Source organism: Pelobates fuscus, chromosome 10 (genome assembly GCF_036172605.1).
Source record: "Pelobates fuscus isolate aPelFus1 chromosome 10, aPelFus1.pri, whole genome shotgun sequence".
NCBI classification, from domain to species: domain Eukaryota; kingdom Metazoa; phylum Chordata; class Amphibia; order Anura; family Pelobatidae; genus Pelobates; species Pelobates fuscus.
In genome coordinates this window covers 4635978-4663167 of record NC_086326.1, presented here as the reverse complement: position 1 = coordinate 4663167, position 27190 = coordinate 4635978, and the positions used below count along the sequence as shown (strand labels likewise).

The window sequence follows — 27190 nt, the reverse complement described above, 5'->3', positions numbered from 1 at the left end:
GTGTGCCAGTGATCTGGATTTAGTTTGTAGAAGGGAGTGTGCCAGTGATCTGGATTTAGTTGTAGAAGGGAGTGTGCCAGTGATCTGGATTTAGTTTGTAGAAGGGAGTGTGTCAGTGATCTGGATTTAGTTGTAGAAGGGAGTGCACCAGTGATCTGGATTTAGTTTGTAGAAGGGAGTGTGCCAGTGATCTGGATTTAGTTTGTAGAAGGGAGTGTGCCAGTGATCTGGATTTAGCTTTAGAAGGGAGTGTGCCAGTGATCTGGATTTAGTTTGTAGAAGGGAGTGTGCCAGTGATCTGGATTTAGTTTGTATAAGGGAGTGTGCCAGTGATCTGGATTTAGTTGTAGAAGGGAGTGTGCCAGTGATCTGGATTTAGTTTGTAGAAGGGAGTGTGCCAGTGATCTGGATTTAGCTTTAGAAGGGAGTGTGCCAGTGATCTGGATTTAGTTTGTAGAAGGGAGTGTGCCAGTGATCTGGATTTAGTTTGTAGAAGGGAGTGTGCCAGTGATCTGGATTTAGTTTGTAGAAGGGAGTGTGCCAGTGATCTGGATTTAGCTGTAGAAGGGAGTGTGCCAGTGATCTGGATTTAGTTGTAGAAGGGAGTGTGCCAGTGATCTGGATTTAGTTTGTAGAAGGGAGTGTGCCAGTGATCTGGATTTAGTTGTAGAAGGGAGTGTGCCAGTGATCTGGATTTAGTTTGTAGAAGGGAGTGTGCCAGTGATCTGGATTTAGTTTGTAGAAGGGAGTGTGCCAGTGATCTGGATTTAGTTTGTAGAAGGGAGTGTGCCAGTGATCTGGATTTAGTTGTAGAAGGGAGTGTGCCAGTGATCTGGATTTAGTTTGTAGAAGGGAGTGTGCCAGTGATCTGGATTTAGCTTTAGAAGGGAGTGTGTCAGTGATCTGGATTTAGTTGTAGAAGGGAGTGTGCCAGTGATCTGGATTTAGTTGTAGAAGGGAGTGTGCCAGTGATCTGGATTTAGCTTTAGAAGGGAGTGTGCCAGTGATCTGGATTTAGCTTTAGAAGGGAGTGTGCCAGTGATCTGGATTTAGTTGTAGAAGGGAGTGTGCCAGTGATCTGGATTTAGTTGTAGAAGGGAGTGTGCCAGTGATCTGGATTTAGTTGTAGAAGGGAGTGTGCCAGTGATCTGGATTTAGCTTTAGAAGGGAGTGTGCCAGTGATCTGGATTTAGTTGTAGAAGGGAGTGTGCCAGTGATCTGGATTTAGCTGTAGAAGGGATTGTGCCAGTGATCTGGATTTAGTTTGTAGAAGGGAGTGTGTCAGTGATCTGGATTTAGTTGTAGAAGGGAGTGCGCCAGTGATCTGGAATTAGTTGTAGAAGGGAGTGTGCCAGTGATCTGGATTTAGTTGTAGAAGGGAGTGTGCCAGTGATCTGGATTTAGTTGTAGAAGGGAGTGTGCCAGTGCTCTGGATTTAGTTTGTAGAAGGGAGTGTGCCAGTGATCTGGATTTAGCTTTAGAAGGGAGTGTGCCAGTGATCTGGATTTAGTTGTAGAAGGGAGTGTGCCAGTGATCTGGATTTAGTTTGTAGAAGGGAGTGTGCCAGCGATCTGGATTTAGTTGTAGAAGGGAGTGTGCCAGTGATCTGGATTTAGTTTGTAGAAGGGAGTGTGTCAGTGATCTGGAATTAGTTGTAGAAGGGAGTGTGCCAGTGATCTGGAATTAGTTGTAGAAGGGAGTGTGCCAGTGATCTGGATTTAGTTGTAGAAGGGAGTGTGCCAGTGCTCTGGATTTAGTTTGTAGAAGGGAGTGTGCCAGTGATCTGGATTTAGTTTGTAGAAGGGAGTGTGCCAGTGATCTGGATTTAGCTTTAGAAGGGAGTGTGCCAGTGATCTGGATTTAGTTGTAGAAGGGAGTGTGCCAGTGATCTGGATTTAGTTGTAGAAGGGAGTGTGCCAGTGATCTGGATTTAGTTGTAGAAGGGAGTGTGCCAGTGATCTGGATTTAGTTGTAGAAGGGAGTGTGCCAGTGATCTGGATTTAGCTTTAGAAGGGAGTGTGCCAGTGATCTGGATTTAGCTGTAGAAGGGAGTGTGCCAGTGATCTGGATTTAGTTTGTATAAGGGAGTGTGCCAGTGATCTGGATTTAGTTGTAGAAGGGAGTGTGCCAGTGATCTGGATTTAGTTGTAGAAGGGAGTGTGCCAGTGATCTGGATTTAGTTTGTAGAAGGGAGTGTGCCAGTGATCTGGATTTAGCTGTTGAAGGGAGTGTGACAGTGATCTGGATTTAGCTTTAGAAGGGAGTGTGCCAGTGATCTGGATTTAGTTTGTAGAAGGGAGTGTGTCAGTGATCTGGAATTAGTTGTAGAAGGGAGTGTGCCAGTGATCTGGAATTAGTTGTAGAAGGGAGTGTGCCAGTGATCTGGATTTAGTTGTAGAAGGGAGTGTGCCAGTGCTCTGGATTTAGTTTGTAGAAGGGAGTGTGCCAGTGATCTGGATTTAGTTTGTAGAAGGGAGTGTGCCAGTGATCTGGATTTAGCTTTAGAAGGGAGTGTGCCAGTGATCTGGATTTAGTTGTAGAAGGGAGTGTGCCAGTGATCTGGATTTAGTTGTAGAAGGGAGTGTGCCAGTGATCTGGATTTAGTTGTAGAAGGGAGTGTGCCAGTGATCTGGATTTAGTTGTAGAAGGGAGTGTGCCAGTGATCTGGATTTAGCTTTAGAAGGGAGTGTGCCAGTGATCTGGATTTAGCTGTAGAAGGGAGTGTGCCAGTGATCTGGATTTAGTTTGTAGAAGGGAGTGTGCCAGTGATCTGGATTTAGTTGTAGAAGGGAGTGTGCCAGTGATCTGGATTTAGTTGTAGAAGGGAGTGTGCCAGTGATCTGGATTTAGTTTGTAGAAGGGAGTGTGCCAGTGATCTGGATTTAGCTGTTGAAGGGAGTGTGACAGTGATCTGGATTTAGCTTTAGAAGGGAGTGTGCCCTTCTATAAAACCAGACTTCTATAAAAAATATCAGCAAGTCCCAAGTGGGGGTCCACAAGGATGATAATGTAAAAACCTACAGGAAACCAGATGCTTCCTCATTATACAATAAACTTGGATTTGAAAAACTCTGGACTCCAGAATGGTTCCATTCACCCCATAAACCCCAAACTGTATGAGAATAAAAGTCTCTGATCTGTGGCTGAAATAGGGAACACACAGACACACACACACACACAGACACACACACACACACACACACACACAGGGTTATTTACTTCATTGAGAATTTGTTGGGAATTCAAATTACAGTCCGGAGCAGCCAAACCTGTAGTTTTGGTCTTAAATTTAACACGGATTTAGGCTGTCTTAATGTAATTCTGTCTTTAATGAATGTCTATGAATGTCCTGCTTAGCACGGTGTGCGCGTAACGTTGTGTTAATCACTGTATTGCTGACATCCACAAACACATTGTGAGAAATTCTCTTTGGCTCTATCTCTCATCGTCTTCCATCCATGGGGATGTGCAGGGAGGGTAATGTGGATACAAAGTGCATTATTTACTGCAATACATTAAAGCTCACTGAGTTCTCTAATGATCCTGAGTTCAAGCAGAGGAAGGGGGGTTGGTTTGGATGGGGGAGTCCCTGGTAATTCTTTTTCTTGCTAAGTGAGGTGTTGAAGTGAGTCAGCATTCACCTTTTAGTCCTTAAAACATGTCTAGCAAGACTCCACTGCCTCCTGATCGCATCTTCGGCCTGAAATGTCCTCGCCTTTTCTGGATCATTTTACCCCATGCATGCCTTGTGGCCTCCCTGGTTCTTTATAGCGTTATAGGGGCTTTTATCTTTAAATACACTGAGGGTTCTGGAAGGAAACCAGACACAGAATTTCAAGGTTTTCTTTTACAGCTATGGAACATCTCACAAAACACCTACTCAGACTCAGGTAAGTGACACCAAAGGCATATTACCTACATCACACATGGCCTGACCCAATGTAACAGTTTGTTATTATACACAGCCTGGCACCATGCAACAGTTTGTTATTATACATAACATGAAACAATGTAACAGATTGTTACTATACACAGCCTGGCACCATGCAACAGATTGTTATTATACACAGCATGAAACAATGTAACAGACTGTTATTATACACAACATGAAACAATGTAACATATTGCTATTATACACAGCCTGGCACCATGTAACAGATTGTTATAATACACAGCATGAAACAATGTAACAGATTGTTATTATACACAACATGAAACAATGTAACAGTTTGTTATTATACACAACATGAAACAATGTAACAGTTTGTTATTATACACAACATGAAACAATGTAACAGTTTGCTATTATACACAACATGAAACAATGTAACAGATTGTTAATATACACATCCTGACACAATGCAACAGACTGTTATTATACACAGCCTGACACCGTGTAACAGATTGTTATTATACACAACATGAAACAATGTAACAGATTGTTATTATACACAGCCTGGCACCATGTAACAGTTTGTTATTATACACAACATGAAACAATGTAACAGATTGTTATTATACACATCCTGACACAATGCAACAGACTGTTATTATACACAGCCTGACACCGTGTAACAGATTGTTATTATACACAACATGAAACAATGTAACAGATTGCTATTATACACAACATGAAACAATGTAACAGATTGTTATTATACACAGCCTGGCACCATGTAACAGATTGTTATTATACACAGCATGAAACAATGTAACAAATTGTTATTATACACAGCCTGGCACCATGTACCAGTTAGCTATTATACACAGCCTGGCACCATGCAACAGTTTGCTATTATACACAACATGAAACAATGTAACAGATTGTTAATATACACATCCTGACACAATGCAACAGACTGTTATTATACACAGCCTGGCACCGTGTAACAGATTGTTATTATACACAGCATGAAACAATGTAACAGATTGTTATTATACACAACATGAAACAATGTAACAGTTTGTTATTATACACAACATGAAACAATGTAACAGTTTGTTATTATACACAACATGAAACAATGTAACAGTTTGCTATTATACACAACATGAAACAATGTAACAGATTGTTAATATACACATCCTGACACAACGCAACAGACTGTTATTATACACAGCCTGACACCGTGTAACAGATTGTTATTATACACAACATGAAACAATGTAACAGATTGTTATTATACACAGCCTGGCACCATGTAACAGTTTGTTATTATACACAACATGAAACAATGTAACAGATTGTTATTATACACATCCTGACACAATGCAACAGACTGTTATTATACACAGCCTGACACCGTGTAACAGATTGTTATTATACACAACATGAAACAATGTAACAGATTGCTATTATACAAAACATGAAACAATGTAACAGATTGTTATTATACACAGCCTGGCACCATGTAACAGATTGTTATTATACACAGCATGAAACAATGTAACAGATTGTTATTATACACAGCCTGGCACCATGTACCAGTTAGCTATTATACACAACATGAAACAATGTAACAGATTGTTATTATACACATCCTGACACAATGCAACAGACTGTTATTATACACAGCCTGACACCGTGTAACAGATTGTTATTATACACAACATGAAACAATGTAACAGATTGTTATTATACACAGCCTGGCACCATGTAACAGTTTGTTATTATACACAACATGAAACAATGTAACAGATTGTTATTATACACATCCTGACACAATGCAACAGACTGTTATTATACACAGCCTGACACCGTGTAACAGATTGTTATTATACACAACATGAAACAATGTAACAGATTGCTATTATACACAACATGAAACAATGTAACAGATTGTTATTATACACAGCCGGGCACCATGTAACAGTTTGTTATTATACACAGCATGAAACAATGTAACAGATTGTTACTATACACATCCTGACACAATGCAACAGACTGTTATTATACACAGCCTGGCACCGTGTAACAGATTGGTATTATACACAACATGAAACAATGTAACAGATTGCTATTATACACAGCCTGGCACCATGTACCAGTTTGTTATTATACACAGCCTGGCACCATGTAACAGTTTATTATACACAGCATGAAACAATGTAACAGATTGTTATTATACACATCATGAAACAATGTAACAGATTGTTATTATACACAGCCTGGCACAATGTAACAGATTGTTATTATACATACCATGAAACAATGTAACAGATTGCTATTATACACAACATGAAACAATGTAACAGATTGTTATTATACACAGCCTGGCACCATGTAACAGTTTGTTATTAGACACAGCATGAAACAATGTAAGAGATTGTTATTATACACAGCCTGACACAATGCAACAGATTGTTATTGTACACAACCTGATACAATGTAACAGTTTGTTACTATACACAGCATGATACAATGTAACAGTGTTACATTACACAGTGTGATACAATATAACAGTGTTACTATACAGAGCATGATACAATATAACAGTGTGTTACTATACACAGCGTGATACAATATAACAGTGTTACTATACACAGCCTGATACAATACAACAGTGTTACTATAAACAGAGTGATACAATATAACAGTGTGTTACTATACACAGCGTGATACAATATAGCCGTATTACTATACACAGCATGATACAATATAACAGTGTGTTACCTAACTATATACCTATCGCACTATGGGCACACATAATGCTTTTATTTATATTATGGTGCAGAGTATATGGGGATTGTTCCAATATACAATAAGGCAGAGTATATGGGATGGATCTAATATACAATAACACAGAACATATGGGATTGTTCTAATATACAATAACACAGAGTATATAGAGATTGTTCTAATAAACTATGCCATGATTCTCCATCCTTGTCCTATATCGCTGCTATAAAAGAGACAGTTCCCTACTTAAATACAAAAATAAATGTTAAATAAGTCTGATTAGTAGATGTACCCTCAAAAAAAATATGCATGCATTTAATAATATATATTTTAATTGGGATAATTCTAAAAAACAGTTTGTAAAATCTTTAGATTTCTTGTCTGCAGCCTTTGCAATCCCTCCCCTTCTAACCCCGCCCAGAATTTATGTGGCTGTCCAATCACAGTGCAGCTCAATGAGAAGTCTTTGCACGGCAGCTGCTCTGGGCAATTACTGCTACTTGAGTTTATCTCCACTGAGTTAAACAAACCAGGAAGTAACCGGACCAGGTGTCTGATTGACAGCCAGGAAGGGGGGTATAACTAGGTTCATTTAAGTACTAATTTCTATCACAATCTGCGCTTTTTATACAATTTTAAAAAAGAGGACACATTCTTCACTTATAAAGCATTTCATGATGTTAAAGGGCGTTAGGAGTCCGGAATGTCCCTGTAAATGTTCAGTATTTATTTAATAATTCAATTTAATGTTTTTTTATAGCCTAAGTATATAATATTTATAAGAAGTTGAGTCGCATTAGAGATATCCTGCCAGAAGGACCCATGCGAAAATAAAACTGTGTCCTGACTGGGCATTCAATATTCTCAGCCAATGAGAATGCAGCCAGTATTGAAACAAATAACAACAAATGTGGATAAAGTAATGTCAGCCTCATCGTTAATGAAATTATAAAATGTAAAATGTTCGATTTATTGAGCTGCCACAGCTGAACTAATGCAGGTTTCAATAAATCGATATAATGTCGATTTTACTGGGAAGATCTGCTTGAATCTATACATTATACTATAGGAATTACTTGTGAGATTGACTTGTGAGATTGACTCATTTTAAACTGGCCCTGGATGGCGCAGAATAAACACATTAGTTTGGTACAAATTACCAAATTCTCACCAGAATTTCCTTGTGTAAATCCCGAGAAATTCCAGGGAAATGTAATATTGCGTCAAATGTTCTCTGTGTTTGTTTTTTAAATTCTTGTATAGGACAACAAAAGGGTATTAACTCACTAAAAATTAGAATAATTATATTGATCTAATTCCCTCATTTGTATAAAACCAACAGATTCCAATTTGGTCACATGATATTCCTGAATTTACATCTCACAGGTAAAGGCATTTGGCGATGTGCCAATTATTAAAGAGAAAGTCCAGCCATTAAAAATTGTGATAGAAAGTAACGGTAAAAGGACTCTAAGTACCATATCCACCACAGCTTATTATAGCTTATTGAATTTCTATAGTTTATTTATTTTTACAGCTTATTGTGTTGTTTGATTTTATGGTATTATTAGTTCATATTTGAGAGTCCTATCTAGTGGTTATGGTGCTTGGAGTGTCCCTTTAATCACAAAATCCAATTAAGAAGTAAATAGCTCTTTGGAACAGATATCTTCTATCCTAAAAATGTTTTTCTATTAATAACAAAATCTATCTGTGTTCGCAATGTCACATATTGTCTATGTTGCTGTCTCTGTCTGTGTCGTTAACACACACAATCTTATTTCCCTGTTACAGGAAATGTTTCACAAAAGGATGAGTTCATTAATTCCACCAGACACATGTTAATACAAAACCTAAAAGTAGAATGGTTGCAGATGGCAGAGTTGGAATGGGGCTTTCTAAAATCATTATTCTTTTGCTGCACAATATTCACGACAATCGGTAAGTGATCAACAGGACACCGGCCAAATGTAATGCTTGGAGAACATTGGGCGCAGGCCAGACAAAATGTTAGCTGCATTATAAGGGTAGCAGGAGCACCATTGCTGTATATAAAGCTATATAATAATTATATTACATTATACATTATGGATTCACCAACTTGCAGAAAATTTGCTGCAAACAGTTCCTAAGGGCACCAAATGTAATAAGAATTTATTGTGAAACCTGTGTGCGTACTGATCATTCCCTACATCATACACACACAGACAGCTCTCCATTCTCATCCCACATTCAGCTCCGGAGACAATCTCACATCCTCCTTATGATGACCTCAAATCGCTCCATTGAGCAAGTTCAGCAACACTTGTTTTCCTCATTTCAAATAAATGTGTCACGTTGAAGAATTTTATCGTACCTTCAGAAATGTATTTTATTTTGTGTCCTTCATTTAAAAATAAAATGTAAGAGTTTGTCCTCTCTGGGTAAATGCTGTATTTTATTATCACTAAAACCAAATTATAGTTAACTGAAAACCTAATTGTAAAATTAGAGTAAAATAGAGTAAAAGCTGTGATAATAGCTGGGGTAGAGCGAGGGCTTTTTGTTTAAATTTCACATTTAGATATGAATTCATGACAATGAATTGCTTAGTAAATATACCTCCATATCTCAAACTTATTTTATATTTTAAATATTCTTTATTTAAGTACAGACATGAAAGGTACCCATAAACTGGTAACAAGCTTAGCTGTGATTGGCCTATGTAAGATACAAAAATAGACATTCTATGCAATAGTGTTTTATTGAGAGAAAAGGTCTCTTCATTCTAGGGGACATCACGGAATAATCAGCAGGCCTGGATCCAAGTTATGTGCTCTTTCGATGTCCACCATCCCCGTTCCCCAAGCAACGCTAACACAGGCCAAATAAACAAGGTTTAAGTTTATGTGGGCCGCAAAAAAAATTTAAACTTCAGTTTTTATAAAAAACGTAGGTTTGTTTAAAACAGTTAGGAAAAAAACAAATAAGGTAAGGAACCAATCTCAAAGGGGAAATTACCTCCTAATCAGTCATTCAAAAGGAATAGCAAATATTCAACTAATATATTTACACTATACATGAACACTGATACTTATCATTCTCTTATTGGAATTTAGGCTTCTACTCCGACCCATCTTTATCTTTTTGAGAAAAGAAACAATAAAATTATAAAAAGAAGATAATTATAATAATAATAATAATTATTATTATTATTATTATTGCCATTTATATAGCGCCAACAGATTCCGTAGCGCTTTACAATATTATTAGAGGGGGGACTTAACTATAAATAGGACAACTACAAGAAAACTTACAGGAATGATAGGTTGAAGAGGACCCTGCTCAAACGAGCTTACAGTCTATTGGAGGTGGGGTATAAAAGACATTAGGGCCAGAAATATCAATCAAATAAGGTGGTAGTGAAGCAGAGCTGGAGGAGAGAGTAGAGTGATGCCCTTTAGGAGAGAGCAAGAGACAGGTATGTGAGGTAGAGGTTACTCCGGGAGGCCATAAGCTTTACTAAACAGATGGGTTTTAAGGCACTTCTTAAATGATTGAAGACTAGGGGAGAGTCTGGTGGCGGTAGGCAGGCTATTCCATAGGAAAGGGAGCCGCCCGCGAGAAGTCATGGAAATGCGAGCAGCGGACAGGAGAAGGTCACGGGCAGAGCGGAGAGACCGAGAAGGGGCATACCTATGGATCTGTGAAGAGATATAAGAGGGGCTAGAATTGGTCAGTGCTTTATAGGTATGGGTTAGCACTTTGAACTGACTCCTATAGGATACAGGAAGCCAATGTAAGGACTGGCAAAGAGAAAATGCATTCTTCTATCTATAAAAGATAAAACAGAAAAAAGGACACAGTGGCGTTAGTATTTCTAAAATCTGGTGCAGCAAAAATTACCCAAGCGTAATGTCACCGTTTACACTTAAAATGTGATATAGTAAGAAAGAAGGTGATTTGCGCACACAGAAAAACATGTGGGTTTTACCTTACACATAGAATTTTCTCAGGTAACCACACTACAGGTTATTTGTAACACAATTTTCAGAGCCCATTCAAAGTTGGCTCTAGACTTATAGCGCTTGTCATCTCATCCTTGAGATATCTGGTAGTCATACAGCAGGGTACATCCACCGGAACTTGGAACTAGTAGATTGCAGCAAACTCCAAAGTCCAGGGCAGGTATGTATGAAAAGTTTTATTTAAACACATTTTTTAAATAAAGAGTATATATATATATAAATAAAAATCAATAAGCAGCACAACGCGTTTCAACCTTTTAGTAGGTCTTTCTCAAGTGCATATAACTTCATACTGAGCTTAGAAGCTCTTATATATACGAAACAATCACACAGTACAATGAATAATGGCATACATTGTATAGATTCCCACCCATACCCAAATATGGTCATAGCCGGAAGTGTCACACCAACCAAAGTATGGCCACACCTCCGGCTATGTACCTCTGTCTCCAGCCCTCCCTAACATGTCCGACATTAGGGCAGTCCATGCAATTCAATATGATGTCCTCACTCTTCCGGTCCTGTTTTCATAACGTCAGATCCTGTGGCAACGACTTGATGTGTTCCGACCTGTCATTTCCAGTCACGTGTGCCGCGAGGTCTTCTGCGGTCTATTGAGGCTTCCAAACTAGTTCCGGCATGTGAAACGTCCATCATTGAAAGGACAATTTGCCAATAGTTCATATCGTCAAGTGACGAAATCATACAGAAAAGGAGGATAAATAAAAAGCGAGAATACTATTGTTACCCACTTTTGTAATATGCATACAATGCTTAAACTTTATGAATACATCATACACTAAATGTATATCTATTCAAAATGAAAACATGTAAATAAGAGGGAAGGAGAAAGGGGTGGATTAAAGTCAAAGTGAATTGTGACATAGAGTTTTCAAGGAGGTTTCCTACATAGCAATATAAACACCTCTGGTAATATAAAACCAAGTTTTTTAAACTATAATTTTAAAAACAACATGTATAAAAACAGAGATATATAAAAATACTATTCATAAAATTATACTTTAATTCAAACTTATTTTAAAACCTTCATAAAATGCTGTTAATCTCAAAATCAATATTGAGACCCAAGGGTGATAAAGTGCGCATCTCAAAAATCCACTTTACCTCTTGGGTACTCAATTTTTTGGGGAGATCCCCTCCTCTCCAATGGGACTCTATCTTCTCTATAGCAAAAAAAAAAGTTTACAAATTTGGGGTCTGAATTATGTTTTGCCAGAAAGTGCTTAGATACACTGTGGTTTGCAAATCCTTTTTTAATATTCCTAACATGCTCACCTATTCGCACTTTCAGTGGCCTTGATATTTTACCTACATATTGAAGGCCACATGTGCAGTTTAGTAGGTATATAACATTATTCAAATGGCATGTCATCATGGACTTCATTTTAAATTCTTTTTTGGTACTGAGAGACTTAAAAGCAATTACATTTTTCTATTTTATATCTGTGTTTTTACATGCGTTGCACATTCCACAGTGATAAAAACCTTGTTTTTTCTTCAACCAATTGGTTAAAAAATTACTATCATTTTGAGGTGTTTTTTCTAGAAAACTTCTAGTTAAAATTTGTTTGAAGTTCCTCGCTCCTCTAAAAATAAATCTGGGCTTTGGACCTAAAAATTCTTGTATTTCCTCATCCTGAATTAGGATGTCCCAATTCTTGTTTATAATTCTTCTAATGGCACCTACGTTAGTCGAATAGTTAAAAATGAAGGGGATCTGTTTCTTTTTGTTGTCTGTCGGCAAATTCTCCCTCTTTTTATATTTCAAAAGGGGAGATCTATCCAGAGATGATATTTCCTGAATCTTGGTATCTAAAGCCTTCTTATCATACCCTTTTTGTATAAATTGTTTTTTTAGGAGTTCTGCCTGATCAGAAAAGTCTTGTTTGTTTGTACAATTCCTACGTTGCCTTAGAAATTGGCCCCTAGGAATGTTCGACAACCAGGGTTTATGGTGGCAACTGCTGACTTCAATGTAACTGTTAATATCAACTTGTTTAAAAAAAATGCGATTAATTAAAACATTATTACAAATATAAATATTAAGATCTAAGAAATCAATGCTTGTATCACTCACACTTTTAGTTAAACGAATCCCCCAATCATTAAAATTAAGAGAGTTAAAAAAAGTATTAAAAAGATCGCAGGACCCCTTCCAGATAATAAAAATATCATCAATCTATGTGTTTTATATAGGACCAGGTTCGCACAAAAGCCATGCTCTTGGTAAATAAAAGTTTGTTCCCAATAAGCCATAAAAAGTTGGCATAGCTCGGTGCGAACCTGGTCCCCATAGTAGTACCTCTGATCTGTAAAAAGAAGTCTCTTTCAAACCAGAAATAATTATTATTTAAAATCATCCGTATACCATCTAAAATAAAATTACATTGGGCTTCGTTATATTTCTCAGACTCTTGTAAATAAAACTCAGTAGCCTCACATCCCTTTTCATGTTTGATGATGGTATATAAACTGGTTACGTCACATGTAATGAGGAGGTAATCATTTTCCCATTTAAAATTATTAAGAATATTAAGCAGACTCATTGAGTCCTGAAGATAAGAGGGACAACCTTTTACTAGAGGCTGGAGGTGAAAATCTATGCATTGAGATAAAGGCGCTAAAATTTTATTTATACCCGATATTATTGGACGCCCTGGTGGATTTACGGGATCTTTATGTAATATTGGTAATACATAGATTACCGGTATACGCGGGTGGTCTAGGGATAAAAAAGCTAGTTCTCCCTTATTTAAAATATCGTCTTTCTCTTCTTGCTCTAGGAAGGTTTGATATTTTTTCTTAATCTCTTGTGTAGGGTCTTTCTTTAGTTTTTTATACGTGTTGGTATCCTCAAGTTGTTTTTCTATTTCCTGTAAATATGTTGACATGTCCATTATGACCACCCCACCACCCTTATCAGCCGGTTTGATAACTATCGATGAATCATTTTTCAATTCATCTAAACTCCTTTTCTCCTCAAATGTTAAATTCAAGCTATACTTGGAGAGGGGTTTTATCTTGTATATTTCCTCTCAGCATGCCCGCTCAAATACTTTCATCGAATCTGATTTGAGAAATGAAGGATAAAAGTTGGATTTCTTTTTTAAATCTGTGTGTACAATGTCTACGCTGTCCTCACCTAAAAATAGTGTAGGGTCTACATTGGATTCCAACTCTTTCCTCTTAAAAAACTTTTCAAGACATAATTTATGGTTAAAACGGTTAATATCAACAAATGTTTCGAATTTATTTAAAGAGCAACTTGGGTCAAACTTAAAACCTTTATTTAAAACATTAAGCTGTACATCAGTTAAAACTTTTTCTGATAAATTAAAAACCTCTATGTCGTTACACGTTTCCTCCTTACTCCTAGCATTATTTCTCCTTCCTCGCTTTCCTCTTCTATTGCTCTGTATCTTTCTTGGGGGGTACTTTTTGGGTGGTTTGTCCATCTCTCTCTTTGCTCTAAAAAAATATTGGACTCATCTCTGCTTCCCCTTAGGGGTTCAAATCTATTCTCTAATGGTATTTCAAAACTGTTCCTCCTCTGGGGAGTAGTGTTCTTTCTAGGGCTCTTCCTCCAGTTTTCTTGATTTCTCTGTCTCCCTACATGGTGGAGCCGGCTCTTTGGGGTGATGGGTTTTGAAGCCCTCACTACTCTTTCCGTTTCCCTCCCATCTCTCCTAGTTTGTGTATTTCCTTCATATTTTTCTCTCTCCCTAGTTGGAATGGGTCTTTCATAATAATGTCCCTGATTTGCAGATTTACTTGTGAGATTGACTCATTTTAAACTGGCCCTGGATGGTGCAGAATAAACATGTGAGTTTGGTACAAATTACCAAATTCTTACCAGAATTTCCTTGTGTAAATCCCGAGAAATTCCAGGGAAATGTAATATTGCGTCACTTTGAATTGGCTCCTTAGGATACAGGCAGCCAATGTCTGACAGAGAGAAAATGCATTCTTCTATCTATATATATAAATAATTTTGTCCTACTCTAAAACTCATCTTTGATACTTGTGAGATGATCAAAGTTATCTAGTTAATAGATTATTCACTTTTCTATACATTGTTATACAAGGTTTTACAAATTTAGTGTTTTTAGATTCCTGGCATCTTATTACATAGAGGTCTTTTATATATATATATACACCTGAATTGATAATGAAATTACCCCTGAGTCATATTTAATTCTTTAAAAAGATTTGTTAGGATAGCGTCGTTTCCATATTCTATATAGACCCTTAGATATTTATATTGGGTCCTTTTTCTTAAGTATAAATGAGAACCCTTAGTTTCAGTTTTATTTAGTGTCCATTGCTCTCTTGAAAAGAAGAAATTAAACGTTGACCAATGAGCCATCTATAACTGTGTAATAAAGATAACTATGGTCCGTGAGGTATTTGTATTTATAACAGTGTCCTTAAAGAGACAGTACTACCCTTATTAGAGATAATCTAAAGGAGGAGTGTGTGATTACTCTCCTTTTATTCCCATCTAACAAATGACTGAGATCGGTGCAATTGAAGATCCGATTGACATACATCTTTAGACTTGAATAATCTCGATGAGGAGAAAGAGCTCGCTGCTTCCTTAATGCCATTTATAAAATGACTGCTATTGATAGGTTTGAAGATCCGATTGAGAAATGTCTCTCTATGTATTGAATATGTTTTCCTGTTTTGAATCACTAATATTTGTGTTCAGCAAAGTCTCCCGAGTATAACAGTACCCCCATGTACAGGTTTTATAGTGTTTTTGAAAGTTACAGGGTCAGATATTTTTACATTGAAAATGGCCAGGTTGGTTACGTTGTCTTTGAGAGCGTATGGTAGCCCAGGAATGAGAATTGCCCCCATGATGGCATACCACTGGCAAAATAAGACCACATAAGGCATTGCAAATGGAGTATGTCCAGTCTTTTTTAGTAACCATTTAGTCACAAACACTGGCCAAAATTTGTGTTTAATTTAGTTTTTTACTTTTTTCACACACAAACAAATATGAACGCTAATTTTGGCCAGTGTTTGTTACTAAGTGGCTACTAAAAAAGACTGGACATACCCCATATTGAATACCCTGGGTTGTCTACTTTAAAAAAATATGTACATATGGGGTGTTATTCAGAGATTTATGACAGATAATAGTGTTACAATGTCACTATTGATACATTTTAAAAATATAGGTTTTGAAACCGCAATATCCTACTTGTACCTATAGCCCTATAACTTGCAAAAAAAAAAGCAAGTAAACACTGGGTATTTTTAAACTCAGGACAACATTTTGAATCTATTTAGCAGTTTTTTTCATTAGCTTTTGTAGATGAGTAAAGGATTTTTCAAGTAAAAGTAAAAAAACATGTATTTTTTTAAATTTTTCATATTTTTTTAAATTAAATTACATGAGATTATATAAATAATGGTATGTAAAGAAAGCCCCTTTTGTCCTGAAAAAAAATGATATATAATTTGTATGGGAACAGTAAATGAGAGAGCGGAAAATTACAGCTAAACACAAACACCACAAAAGAGTAAAAAGAGGCCTGGTCGCAAATGTACAACATCGCAAAAACAGTCCGGTCCTTAAGGGGTTAAGTGAAAGTGGTGTTAAGGGGGATTTTATCATTATTTCTGGTCTAGTGCAGACAAATAAAGAACTTTAACCCTTTCACCACCACAACTACGTCACGCACACTCTTGAAGTAGGGTGCGTTCGTGACAAACGGTGCTAGTCTGGGTCTGCAGTGCTACTTCACACTAGCCGGGGGATTTGAACCACTATATGGAGAGTGGGTGAATACTCTTAGCTCATAAGATCACTGTAGAGTGATGACTCCACTATACTATACTATTAGCAGGACTACCCTCACTACTCTATGTGAGGGCTGTATTATTAAAACCCCTTGGATTCCTGTCTTTCCGATATCTAATTAACTCCTATTCTATTCAGTACTTGGGCTAGCAGGGCCTCTATCTGACTGCTTTTGGTGTGATTTGATAGGCTTCACTCCTTGCCTTGACTATCTTTCATTATATATATCCTCATATGGGACTTAAAGGAATTAAGCATCCTCAGGGTTTACAGTGGGGATTTTTCAAACCCTCTACACTACCCATCTATCATAGTGGTAATCTCCCCATTGTTATTTATTTACTTCTTCTAACAACTGTATTTTAATCATAGGTTCTCTGTATATTTTCTAACACTGTTTGTATTTATATATATATATATAGTCTTTGCTATTCCCTTTGAATGACTGATTATGAGGTAATTTCAGTAAGGCTGGTCCCTAACCCCATTGCGGTTGGTTCCTTACCTTATTCGTTTTTTTTTTTCTAATATATTCTATTTAAGGTTATGCCCTTCTTACCTCATTGGCCTCATTTCTAGACCACGAGTCAGATATTCTCTGACCCTGTTGTCTTTCTATTTCATTTATTTAGTAGAGTACAGTATAAACAAAGTGCCTAACTGACTGGACGTCCTCACGCTCGTAGGGCTTCAAAGTAAACAAAAGAGCGGATTTGTCTTAAGGAGACGTACATTTGGATATAACCGATGTTTCAGTCCAACCACCTCGACATATTAAGAAATGTTTGGTAATTGGACTTTAAATGATGAATGTATGTTGTTGCACAGCTATACAAAATAAATAAATTACGTTATCTTGTAGATTTTGAAGTCCTATGAGTGTGTTCTTCACAAACTTGATGATCTCAGCCAATCCAATGCTTTCCCATAGGAAAAAGCATTGTGAGGCTATTGTGCACGTGTTGCAAAACGCTGCGCGGAAAATCAGCGTTCAACGCCTCCACGCAGACCCGATCTAATACACTGCCCCCCCATTCTAATACACTGCCCCCAAATCCAATACACTGCTCCCTCCCTCCACTCTTATACACTGCCTCCTCCACCCAATCTAATACACTACCCTTTAATCTAATACATTGCCCCCTCCACCCCATCTAATACACTGCCCTCTCCACCCAATCTAATACACTGCCCCTTAATCTAATATACTGCCCCTCCTCCCTCCACTCTAATTGAATACACTGCCCTTACTTTCACCAGTCTAATTTAATACATTGCCCTCCTTCCCCCCAATTTTATACACTGCCATTCCTCAGATTTAACACACTGACCACCCTCCCACAACTGTAATACATTGCCCCTTCCCAATTTAACACACTGCCCCTCCCACCACCACTCTAAAAAACTCCCCCTTCCAAATTTAACACAATGCCCCCCCTCCAGCCACTCTTATACACTGCCTCCTCCACCCAATCTAATACACTACCCTTTAGTCTAATACACTGCCCCCTCCACCCAATCTAATACACTGCCCCCTCCACCCAATCTAATACACTGCTCCTTAATCTAATGCAATGCCCCTCCTGTCACGATTCGGGGAACCCAACACGCTAACACACACACACACACAGAAAAGGTGCAGTACCGGACCTTAGAGTGGCCGGGCTAAGCACACAAAGAATAGTCAGGAGATAAGCCGAGTAAGGGGAACCAGAAGACAGAATAACGAGAAACAAGCCGAGGTCAAAGGGTAGGAGAAAGTCACAAAGTCAGATTAACAAGCCAGAGAGTACGTAACCAGAAAACACAAGTTCAGTAGCAATACTATAAAGCAAAGACCACAACAGGGCAGGGAGGGACAGGAAAGGTAAGTATTTAAACCATCAGGTTAATTCTGATTGGATAATTTCCAATCAGAATTAACAATCACACGTGGGAGATATCTAAACCTCCCACTGTGATTGAGGCACTGTGCCTTTAACGCCGGGTCAGGTGACTGACCCAGGCGTGTAATATATTGTGCGGTCTCCCAGCGTGCAGCGTCATGCATGCTGCAGCTGGGGGATGTGGAGGAAGACGCGGGCGGCATCCGAGACTGGAAGGATGCCGCTCACCGAGCCCACGAGGCTGGAGGGTACTGCGAGCAGAGTGCAGCCTCCCCTCGCAGCCGCCCACGGGATCCCGACACCTTCTCCCTCCACTCTAATGGAATACACTGCCCCTCCTCCCTTCACTCTAATTTATTACACTGCCATCCCCCAATTTAACACACTGCTCCCCTCCCACCACTCTAATTTAATACACCGCCCTCCCCGCCCAAATGAATGCACTGCCCCCCTCCTCCCCTAATTTAAAACACTGCCCTCCCCCAATTTAACACACTGCTCCCCTCCCACCACTCTAATTTAATACACAACCCTCCTCCAATTTAACACACTGCCCCCTCTCTCACCACTCTAATACACTGCCCCCTCACGCAATTTCAGAACACAGTCCTTACTCCCACTGCCCCCCTCCTCCCCTAATTTAAAACACTGCCCTCCCCCAATTTAACACACTGCTCCCCTCCCACCACTCTAATTTAATACACAACCCTCCCCCAATTTAATACACTACCCCCTCCCTACCCTAATTTAATACACTACCCTCCCCCTTCTCCACACAGCTGCACTACCACCACTCTAATACACTGCTCCCTCCCCCAATTTAACACACTGCCCCTCCCACCACACAGCCCCACTCCATCCCCCAATTTAATACACTGGCCCTCTCCTTCCCCCAAATTAATATATTGCTCGCTCCCTCCCTCAAATGAATACACTGCTCCTCAATTTAACACACTGGCACTCTTCCTACCCAAAATTAATACAGTTCCCCCTCCCTTCTTTCAATTAATACAGTGCCCATGCCCTCCCATCAATTAAGCACACTGCCCCCTCCCACCACTCTAATACACTGCCCCACTCCCTCCCCCAATTTGATACACTGCCCCCTCCCACCACTCTAATACACTGCCCCACCCCCTCCCCCAATTTAACACACTGCCCCCTCCCACCACTCTAATACACTACCCCACTCCCTCCTCCAATTTAATACACTGGCCCCCACCCTTCCAAAATTAATACACTGCCCTCTCCATAAAATGAATACACTGCCCCCTCCCAATTTAATACACTACACATAAAGGTCCCCCATGCCCCTCTTCCCCTACCTTAAGATGAGCTGTCCGTCCTTCAGTTCCAGTCCTGCTTACTCTGCTCAAGCAGGCCAGACGCTTCTCTAAATCTGAGGAAGCCCAAAACACAGGAGGTGGGTGAAACACGGCATGTGATACATCATCAGGAGGCGGAGCCGGAACCTGGCATCTTGACAAAACCAGGAAGTAGCACATGCAAGTTGGTGTTTTATGCCACAATTGAGCTTTTTTGATGTATTACTATATGGTGTAACCCACTAATGCTTTGACTATTTCACATTAAAAGTGCCATAAAAGTGCCATCTTTTGGGAATTAAAGCCTTCAAAGTCTTCAAGCCTAAGCATTGTAGGAGTCATTCCCTCTCAAGTGGAGCCTCTCTCACCCAGAGCCAGGATTGATAGGGCTCTGGTAAATGTGAGTGTAATCCTCATATATGTATATGAAGCACAGTGTATTATAATAAGGATAATCTGGACTAGATTGTGTTTTTTTATTTTTTTCAGATTTTCTTTTATAAATGTATGTTAAGTATATTTTGAGTGCCACACGTGTTCATGGTTTTTGGAATTCTGAATAACTATAGAATTTTTGGGAGGGATATCATTTTAATTGCGTTAAGTCGACCCGCCCATGAGGCCTCCTTCAACTTGGCCACCTCACCCTCTTTGAATTCTATGGTTTTACATATCAGGACATAATAACAATAATCTGTCCTGAGCAGGTCTTAAAATTAGGTAAATGCAACATCAGATGGACTACAACATGATCATAATATACCGTGTCATGATTTAATTAAAAAAATAAAGCCAAAATAGCGAGCAAAAATAAACAAGATGGGTGACAGGGGGCACCCTGTCTTGTGCCATTTGTAATGGAAAATTGTCAGGTGAATCCTGAGTTGAACACTAACACTGTCAGGTTATTGTAAGTAGCCATGATGTCTCTGATGTCCAGTGCAGCGTAGAGACCCTCGCTTTTGTGAGTGCTACAAGCATGCGTTTTCTGGCCAATGTAGCTAGTGACAAATCTGTGAATAACTGTCTACTTGCAAAGCGTCCCCACAGGCACTCAGGTAGTCTAGCGGCTTGCATCACTTGCTCTTTAATAGAATAGTAATGGACCCGGGAAATAATGTCCCGAGGGATAGTGGAAGCAAAATAGCGTAGTTTCGCCAGCCTCTGTGCTCGTTCTTGCTGCAGGTCTGAATCCCTTTACTCCAGTAGTAGAAAGTGGACTAGTTGCTGCAGTAATTCTGCTAGTTCTGTATTTTTATTGTCCTCTAGGATACCGCATAGGTTTTTTTTTATTGAATATATCGTGGTCCTTATATCGTGGATAATTTTTCCTCTAGGTCCTGTATTTTGGCGTCTGTGCTAGTGTAGGCTTTGGCCAGAGTGTTGTGGGCCTTGATAATTTCTTCTGTTTTCTCTTCGAGTTTTGAGTCCCATGTAGCTTGAATATCTGCTCTACTTTCTCTTGCTATTTTCTGGATGTCAATGTGCAGTCCTGTCCTGCATTCTCTGGCCTAGTGCTGATAAGATATATTTGTAGAGAGTTAATTGTGAACAACCGTGGTAGCATTATTAAATATGTATTAATGTCTGTCCTTTATATTCTGATAATGCATAGTATATTGTTAATTTGTGTGTTTTTGTGCCAAATGTGTATCATTGTGTTTATATGTGTGTGTATATTTGTGTGTGTGTGTCCAAGGAGACAGCAATGTGATGGTGATGTGGTATGGGCAATATCCCGGTAATGTGTTACATGTACAATATTCGTGGGGCAATATATACTTATTGTTTATATAGCATGTGTACAACAGAAACCTAGGGCAATGTATGTGAGAAGGTTATGGACATTGTGGGACACAGAGTCTATGGTAAGTATTAAAACATCTTACTTGACTGCAGCACGGTTTCCTCTTCTGTAACTCCATTATTTGGTAAATCATTTTTTCAGTTCAACTAAACTTTTTCATTTTGTTTCCATTAAATAATGTGCTATCTATGCATACTGAAATTTAAATACATTAAAAGATTCGTTTCCAGTACACCCAAAAACTAACATTCTGTCACTATTTTTTGCAAAGCTCTTGGTAGTGTAGGGTTTAAAGGAGAAGTAATGTGTCCATAATAAACGGTTATTTCAATACTACTCAGTTACATTATTATTTCTATATTGTACAGTTACAGTTATTTTCCTATCACATAGTTACATAGCGGTTTCCAAATCACATAGTTACATAGTTATTTCCTTATTACACAGTTAAATAGTTGTTTCCATGTCACATAGTTACATAGTTACTTACAAATCACATTGTTACATAGTTACTTACAAACCACATTGTTACATAGCTGTTTCTATGTCACATAGTTACATAGTTACTTACAAATCACATAGTTACATTGTTGTTTCCATGTCAAATAGTTACATAGTTACTTACAAATCACATAGTTACATTGTTGTTTCCATGTCACATAGTTACATAGTTATTTACAAATCACATGGTTGCATAGTTACTTACAAATCACATGGTTACATAGTTATTTACAAACCACATTGTTACATAGTTACTTACAAACCACATTGTTACATAGCTGTTTCTATGTCACATAGTTACATAGTTACTTACAAATCACATAGTTACATTGTTGTTTCCATGTCAAATAGTTACATAGTTACTTACAAATCACATAGTTACATAGTTACTTACAAATCACATGGTTACATTGTTGTTTCCATGTCACATAGTTACATAGTTATTTACAAATCACATGGTTGCATAGTTACTTACAAATCACATGGTTACATAGTTACTTACAAATCACATAGTTACATAGTTACTTACAAATCACATGGTTACATAGTTACTTACAAATCACATAGTTACATAGTTACTTACAAATCACATAGTTACATTGCTACTTACAAATCACATGGTTATATAGTTACTTACAAATCACATGGTTACATTGTTGTTTCGATGTCACATAGTTACATAGTTATTTCCTTATTACACAGTTAAATAGTTGTTTCCATGTCACATAGTTACATAGTTACTTACAAACCACATTGTTACATAGCTGTTTCTATGTCACATAGTTACATAGTTACTTACAAACCACATTGTTACATAGTTACTTACAAACCACATTGTTACATAGCTGTTTCTATGTCACATAGTTACCTAGTTATTTACAAACCACATTGTTACATAGCTGTTTCTATGTCACATAGTTACATAGTTATTTACAAACCACATTGTTACATAGCTGTTTCTATGTCACATAGTTACATAGTTACTTACAAATCACATAGTTACATTGTTGTTTCCATGTCAAATAGTTACATAGTTATTTACAAATCGCATAGTTACATAGTTACTTACAAATCACATGGTTACATAGTTACTTACAAATCACATAGTTACATAGTTACTTACAAATCACATGGTTACATTGTTGTTTCCATGTCGCATAGTTACATAGTTACTTACAAATCACATAGTTACATAGTTACTTACAAATCACATGGTTACATTGTTGTTTCCATGTCGCATAGTTACATAGTTACTTACAAATCACATGGTTACATAGTTACTTACAAATCACATGGTTACATAGTTACTTACAAATCACATAGTAACATAGTTACTTACAAATCACATAGTTACATAGTTACTTACAAATCACATGGTTACATAGTTACTTACAAATCACATAGTAACATAGTTACTTACAAATCACATAGTTACATAGTTACTTACAAATCACAGTTACATTGTTGTTTCCATGTCGCATAGTTACATAGTTACTTACAAATCACATAGGTACATTGTTACTTACAAATCACATGGTTATATAGTTACTTACAAATCACATGGTTACATTGTTGTTTCGATGTCACATAGTTGCATAGTTACTTACAAATCACATGGTTACATAGTTACTAACAAATCACATAGTTACATAGTTACTTACAAATCACATGGTTACATTGTTGTTTCCATGTCGCATAGTTACATAGTTACTTACAAATCACATAGTTACATAGTTACTTACAAATCACATGGTTACATTGTTGTTTCCATGTCGCATAGTTACATAGTTACTTACAAATCACATGGTTACATTGTTGTTTCTATGTCGCATAGTTACATAGTTACTTACAAATCACATGGTTACATAGTTACTTACAAATCACATAGTTACTTACAAATCACATGGTTATATCGTTACTTACAAATCACATGGTTACATTGTTGTTTCGATGTCACATAGTTACATTGTTATTTACAAATCACATAGTTACATTGTTGTTTCCATGTCGCATAGTTACAGAGTTACTTACAAATCACATGGTTACATAGTTACTTACAAATCACATGGTTACATAGTTACTTAAAAATCACATGGTTACATAGTTACTTACAAATCACATGGTTACATAGTTACTTACAAATCACATGGTTACATAGTTACTTACAAATCACATGGTTACATTGTTGTTTCCATGCCGCATAGTTACATAGTTACTTACAAATCACGTAGTTACATAGTTACTTACAAATCACATCGTTACATAGTTACTTACAAATCACATGGTTACATAGTTGTTTCCATGTCACATAGTTACATAGTTACTTACAAATCACGTAGTTACATAGTTACTTACAAATCACATCGTTACATAGTTACTTACAAATCACATGGTTACATTGTTGTTTCCATGCCGCATAGTTACATAGTTACTTACAAATCACGTAGTTACATAGTTACTTACAAATCACATGGTTACATAGTTACTTACAAATCACATGGTTACATTGTTGTTTCCATGCCGCATAGTTACATAGTTACTTACAAATCACGTAGTTACATAGTTACTTACAAATCACATCGTTACATAGTTACTTACAAATCACATGGTTACATAGTTGTTTCCATGTCACATAGTTACATAGTTACTTACAAATCACGTAGTTACATAGTTACTTACAAATTACATCGTTACATAGTTACTTACAAATCACATGGTTACATAGTTGTTTCCATGTCGCATAGTTACATAGTTACTTACAAATCACATCGTTACATAGTTACTTACAAATCACATGGTTACATTGTTGTTTCCATGCCGCATAGTTACATAGTTACTTACAAATCACATCGTTACATAGTTACTTACAAATCACATAGTTATATAGTTACTTACAAATCACATGGTTACATTGTTGTTTCCATGTCGCATAGTTACATAGTTACTTACAAATCACATGGTTACATAGTTACTTACAAATCACATCGTTACATAGTTACTTACAAATCACATGGTTACATAGTTGTTTCCATGTCACATAGTTACATAGTTACTTACAAATCACGTAGTTACATAGTTACTTACAAATCACATCGTTACATAGTTACTTACAAATCACATGGTTACATAGTTGTTTCAATGTCGCATAGTTACATAGTTACTTACAAATCACATCGTTACATAGTTACTTACAAATCACATAGTTATATAGTTACTTACAAATCACATGGTTACATTGTTGTTTCCATGTCGCATAGTTACATAGTTACTTACAAATCACATGGTTACATAGTTACTTACAAATCACATCGTTACATAGTTACTTACAAATCACATGGTTACATAGTTGTTTCCATGTCACATAGTTACATAGTTACTTACAAATCACGTAGTTACATAGTTACTTACAAATCACATGGTTACATTGTTGTTTCCATGTCACATGGTTACATAGTTACTTACAAATCACGTAGTTACATAGTTACTTACAAATCACATGGTTACATTGTTGTTTCCATGTCACATAGTTACATAGTTACTTACAAATCACGTAGTTACATAGTTACTTACAAATCACATGGTTATATAGTTACTTACAAATCACATGGTTACATAGTTGTTTCCATGTCACATAGTTACATAGTGGTCTATGTTGAGAAAAATACTAAAACCCACTAATTCAACCTTGAAGCCCGTTCTTTCAAATGTATTGTCTTACAATGCGCTGTGAGCTTGAGTGTGATATCAACTGCTAAATGCTTAATATAAATTACAAAGAGAATGAAAAAGATTAACCCAAGGTTGCGTTCATTCATTTGATTTAATGGGGTCAATTCCAAAGAAGTGATGGCCCTGTTCATGCATTTGGTTTTCACTAATGTCTTTAGGAATATTGTCTGAAGAATTTCAAATTTTAGACCAATGTAGTTGGGTTGTGGAAAGTTTCCAATTTGGCTATTTTATTCAGAAATATTGTCATTAATTCCCTAATATTCCTAGTTTCTATTTTGCACAAATGTTTGTTTTCCTCACGAGGCAGAATTGGGATTCGCTGTCAGCTCAGTTATATTAAACAGAGACAAAAAAATATTGAAAAACCCAATAATGTTTTACTTACTTTATTCAAATAACTATGGGAAGAATATTATTAATCCAGAATGTCATCACGTTTCTGTAACTAATAATAAAGTTTAATAATTGTTACCATCCGCCATCTTTATACATGCCACGTACGTTATTTCAGATTCACTAATCACCTGTCTGCATTTCTCCCGGTCTCAGGGTACGGACATCTATATCCCGTTACAATCTGTGGAAAAATCGCTTGTATCATCTATGCCACTGTGGGTATCCCTCTGATGCTGCTTCTCCTCACGGATTTGGGAGATATCCTTGCGGGACTTATGTCTAAAGTTTATAAATATGTGCTACACACATGGAAAAGTTTTCGCCACAAACCAGATCGAGATATGACCACTCTTTCTTCACTCCAGACAGGTCACACTGGGAAGTCAAGTTTAGAATCCACTCTGGACAGTCGAGTCTCCATGAAAGAACCTCTAAACCTCACAGATGTTCTGAAGAATCAAGCCTCAGTGAAGAAAAAGTATCACCAGATGAGAAATATAGATCTTTTTGAACTGATCATTGTTAAAGAGCATTCAAGGATTTCATTGTTGAAATGTAATAGTTTCCAAAAATCCCACTCCTGCCCCCATCTAGAATCAATTCCAGCTTCCGACTCAGCAATAAATAACTTTGATAGGCTCGGAGTAGAACTTGACCAGCTGGATGTGCCAATCATATTGATTGTCTTTGTGGTCGTGGCCTATATAATGTTCGGGGCTTTCATTCTTCCTTTGTGGGAGACCAACTGGTCGACGATTGATGCCTTTTATTTTTGCTTTGTCACATTAACCACAATCGGTTTTGGTGATATTGTGCCAACGCACCCAAATTACTTTCTATTGCTGTCTGCATACACTGTAATCGGAATGGCCATCATGTGTATGGCTTTTAAGCTGTTACAAAACCGGATGGTCTGCTTTTATAAGCAATGTATGTCCTGTATCAGCAGGGGTATTGTAAAACATGAATCAATACATCACAGTTAATGTATACATATTCAGGAAAAGACAACCAAATAGAA

The 27190-nt window shown here is 37.4% G+C and overlaps 1 protein-coding gene across 1 annotated transcript; it reads left to right on the top strand.

The window, feature by feature from the left end:
* Positions 1–3658: 3658 nt before the first annotated feature.
* Positions 3659–27190, top strand: KCNK18 (potassium two pore domain channel subfamily K member 18). Its single transcript, XM_063434828.1, has 3 exons — positions 3659–3890; positions 8474–8620; positions 26323–27190. The coding sequence occupies exons 1-3, from the start codon at positions 3659–3661 to the stop codon at positions 27153–27155; spliced, it is 1212 nt and encodes a 403-aa protein (XP_063290898.1). The 3' UTR covers positions 27156–27190.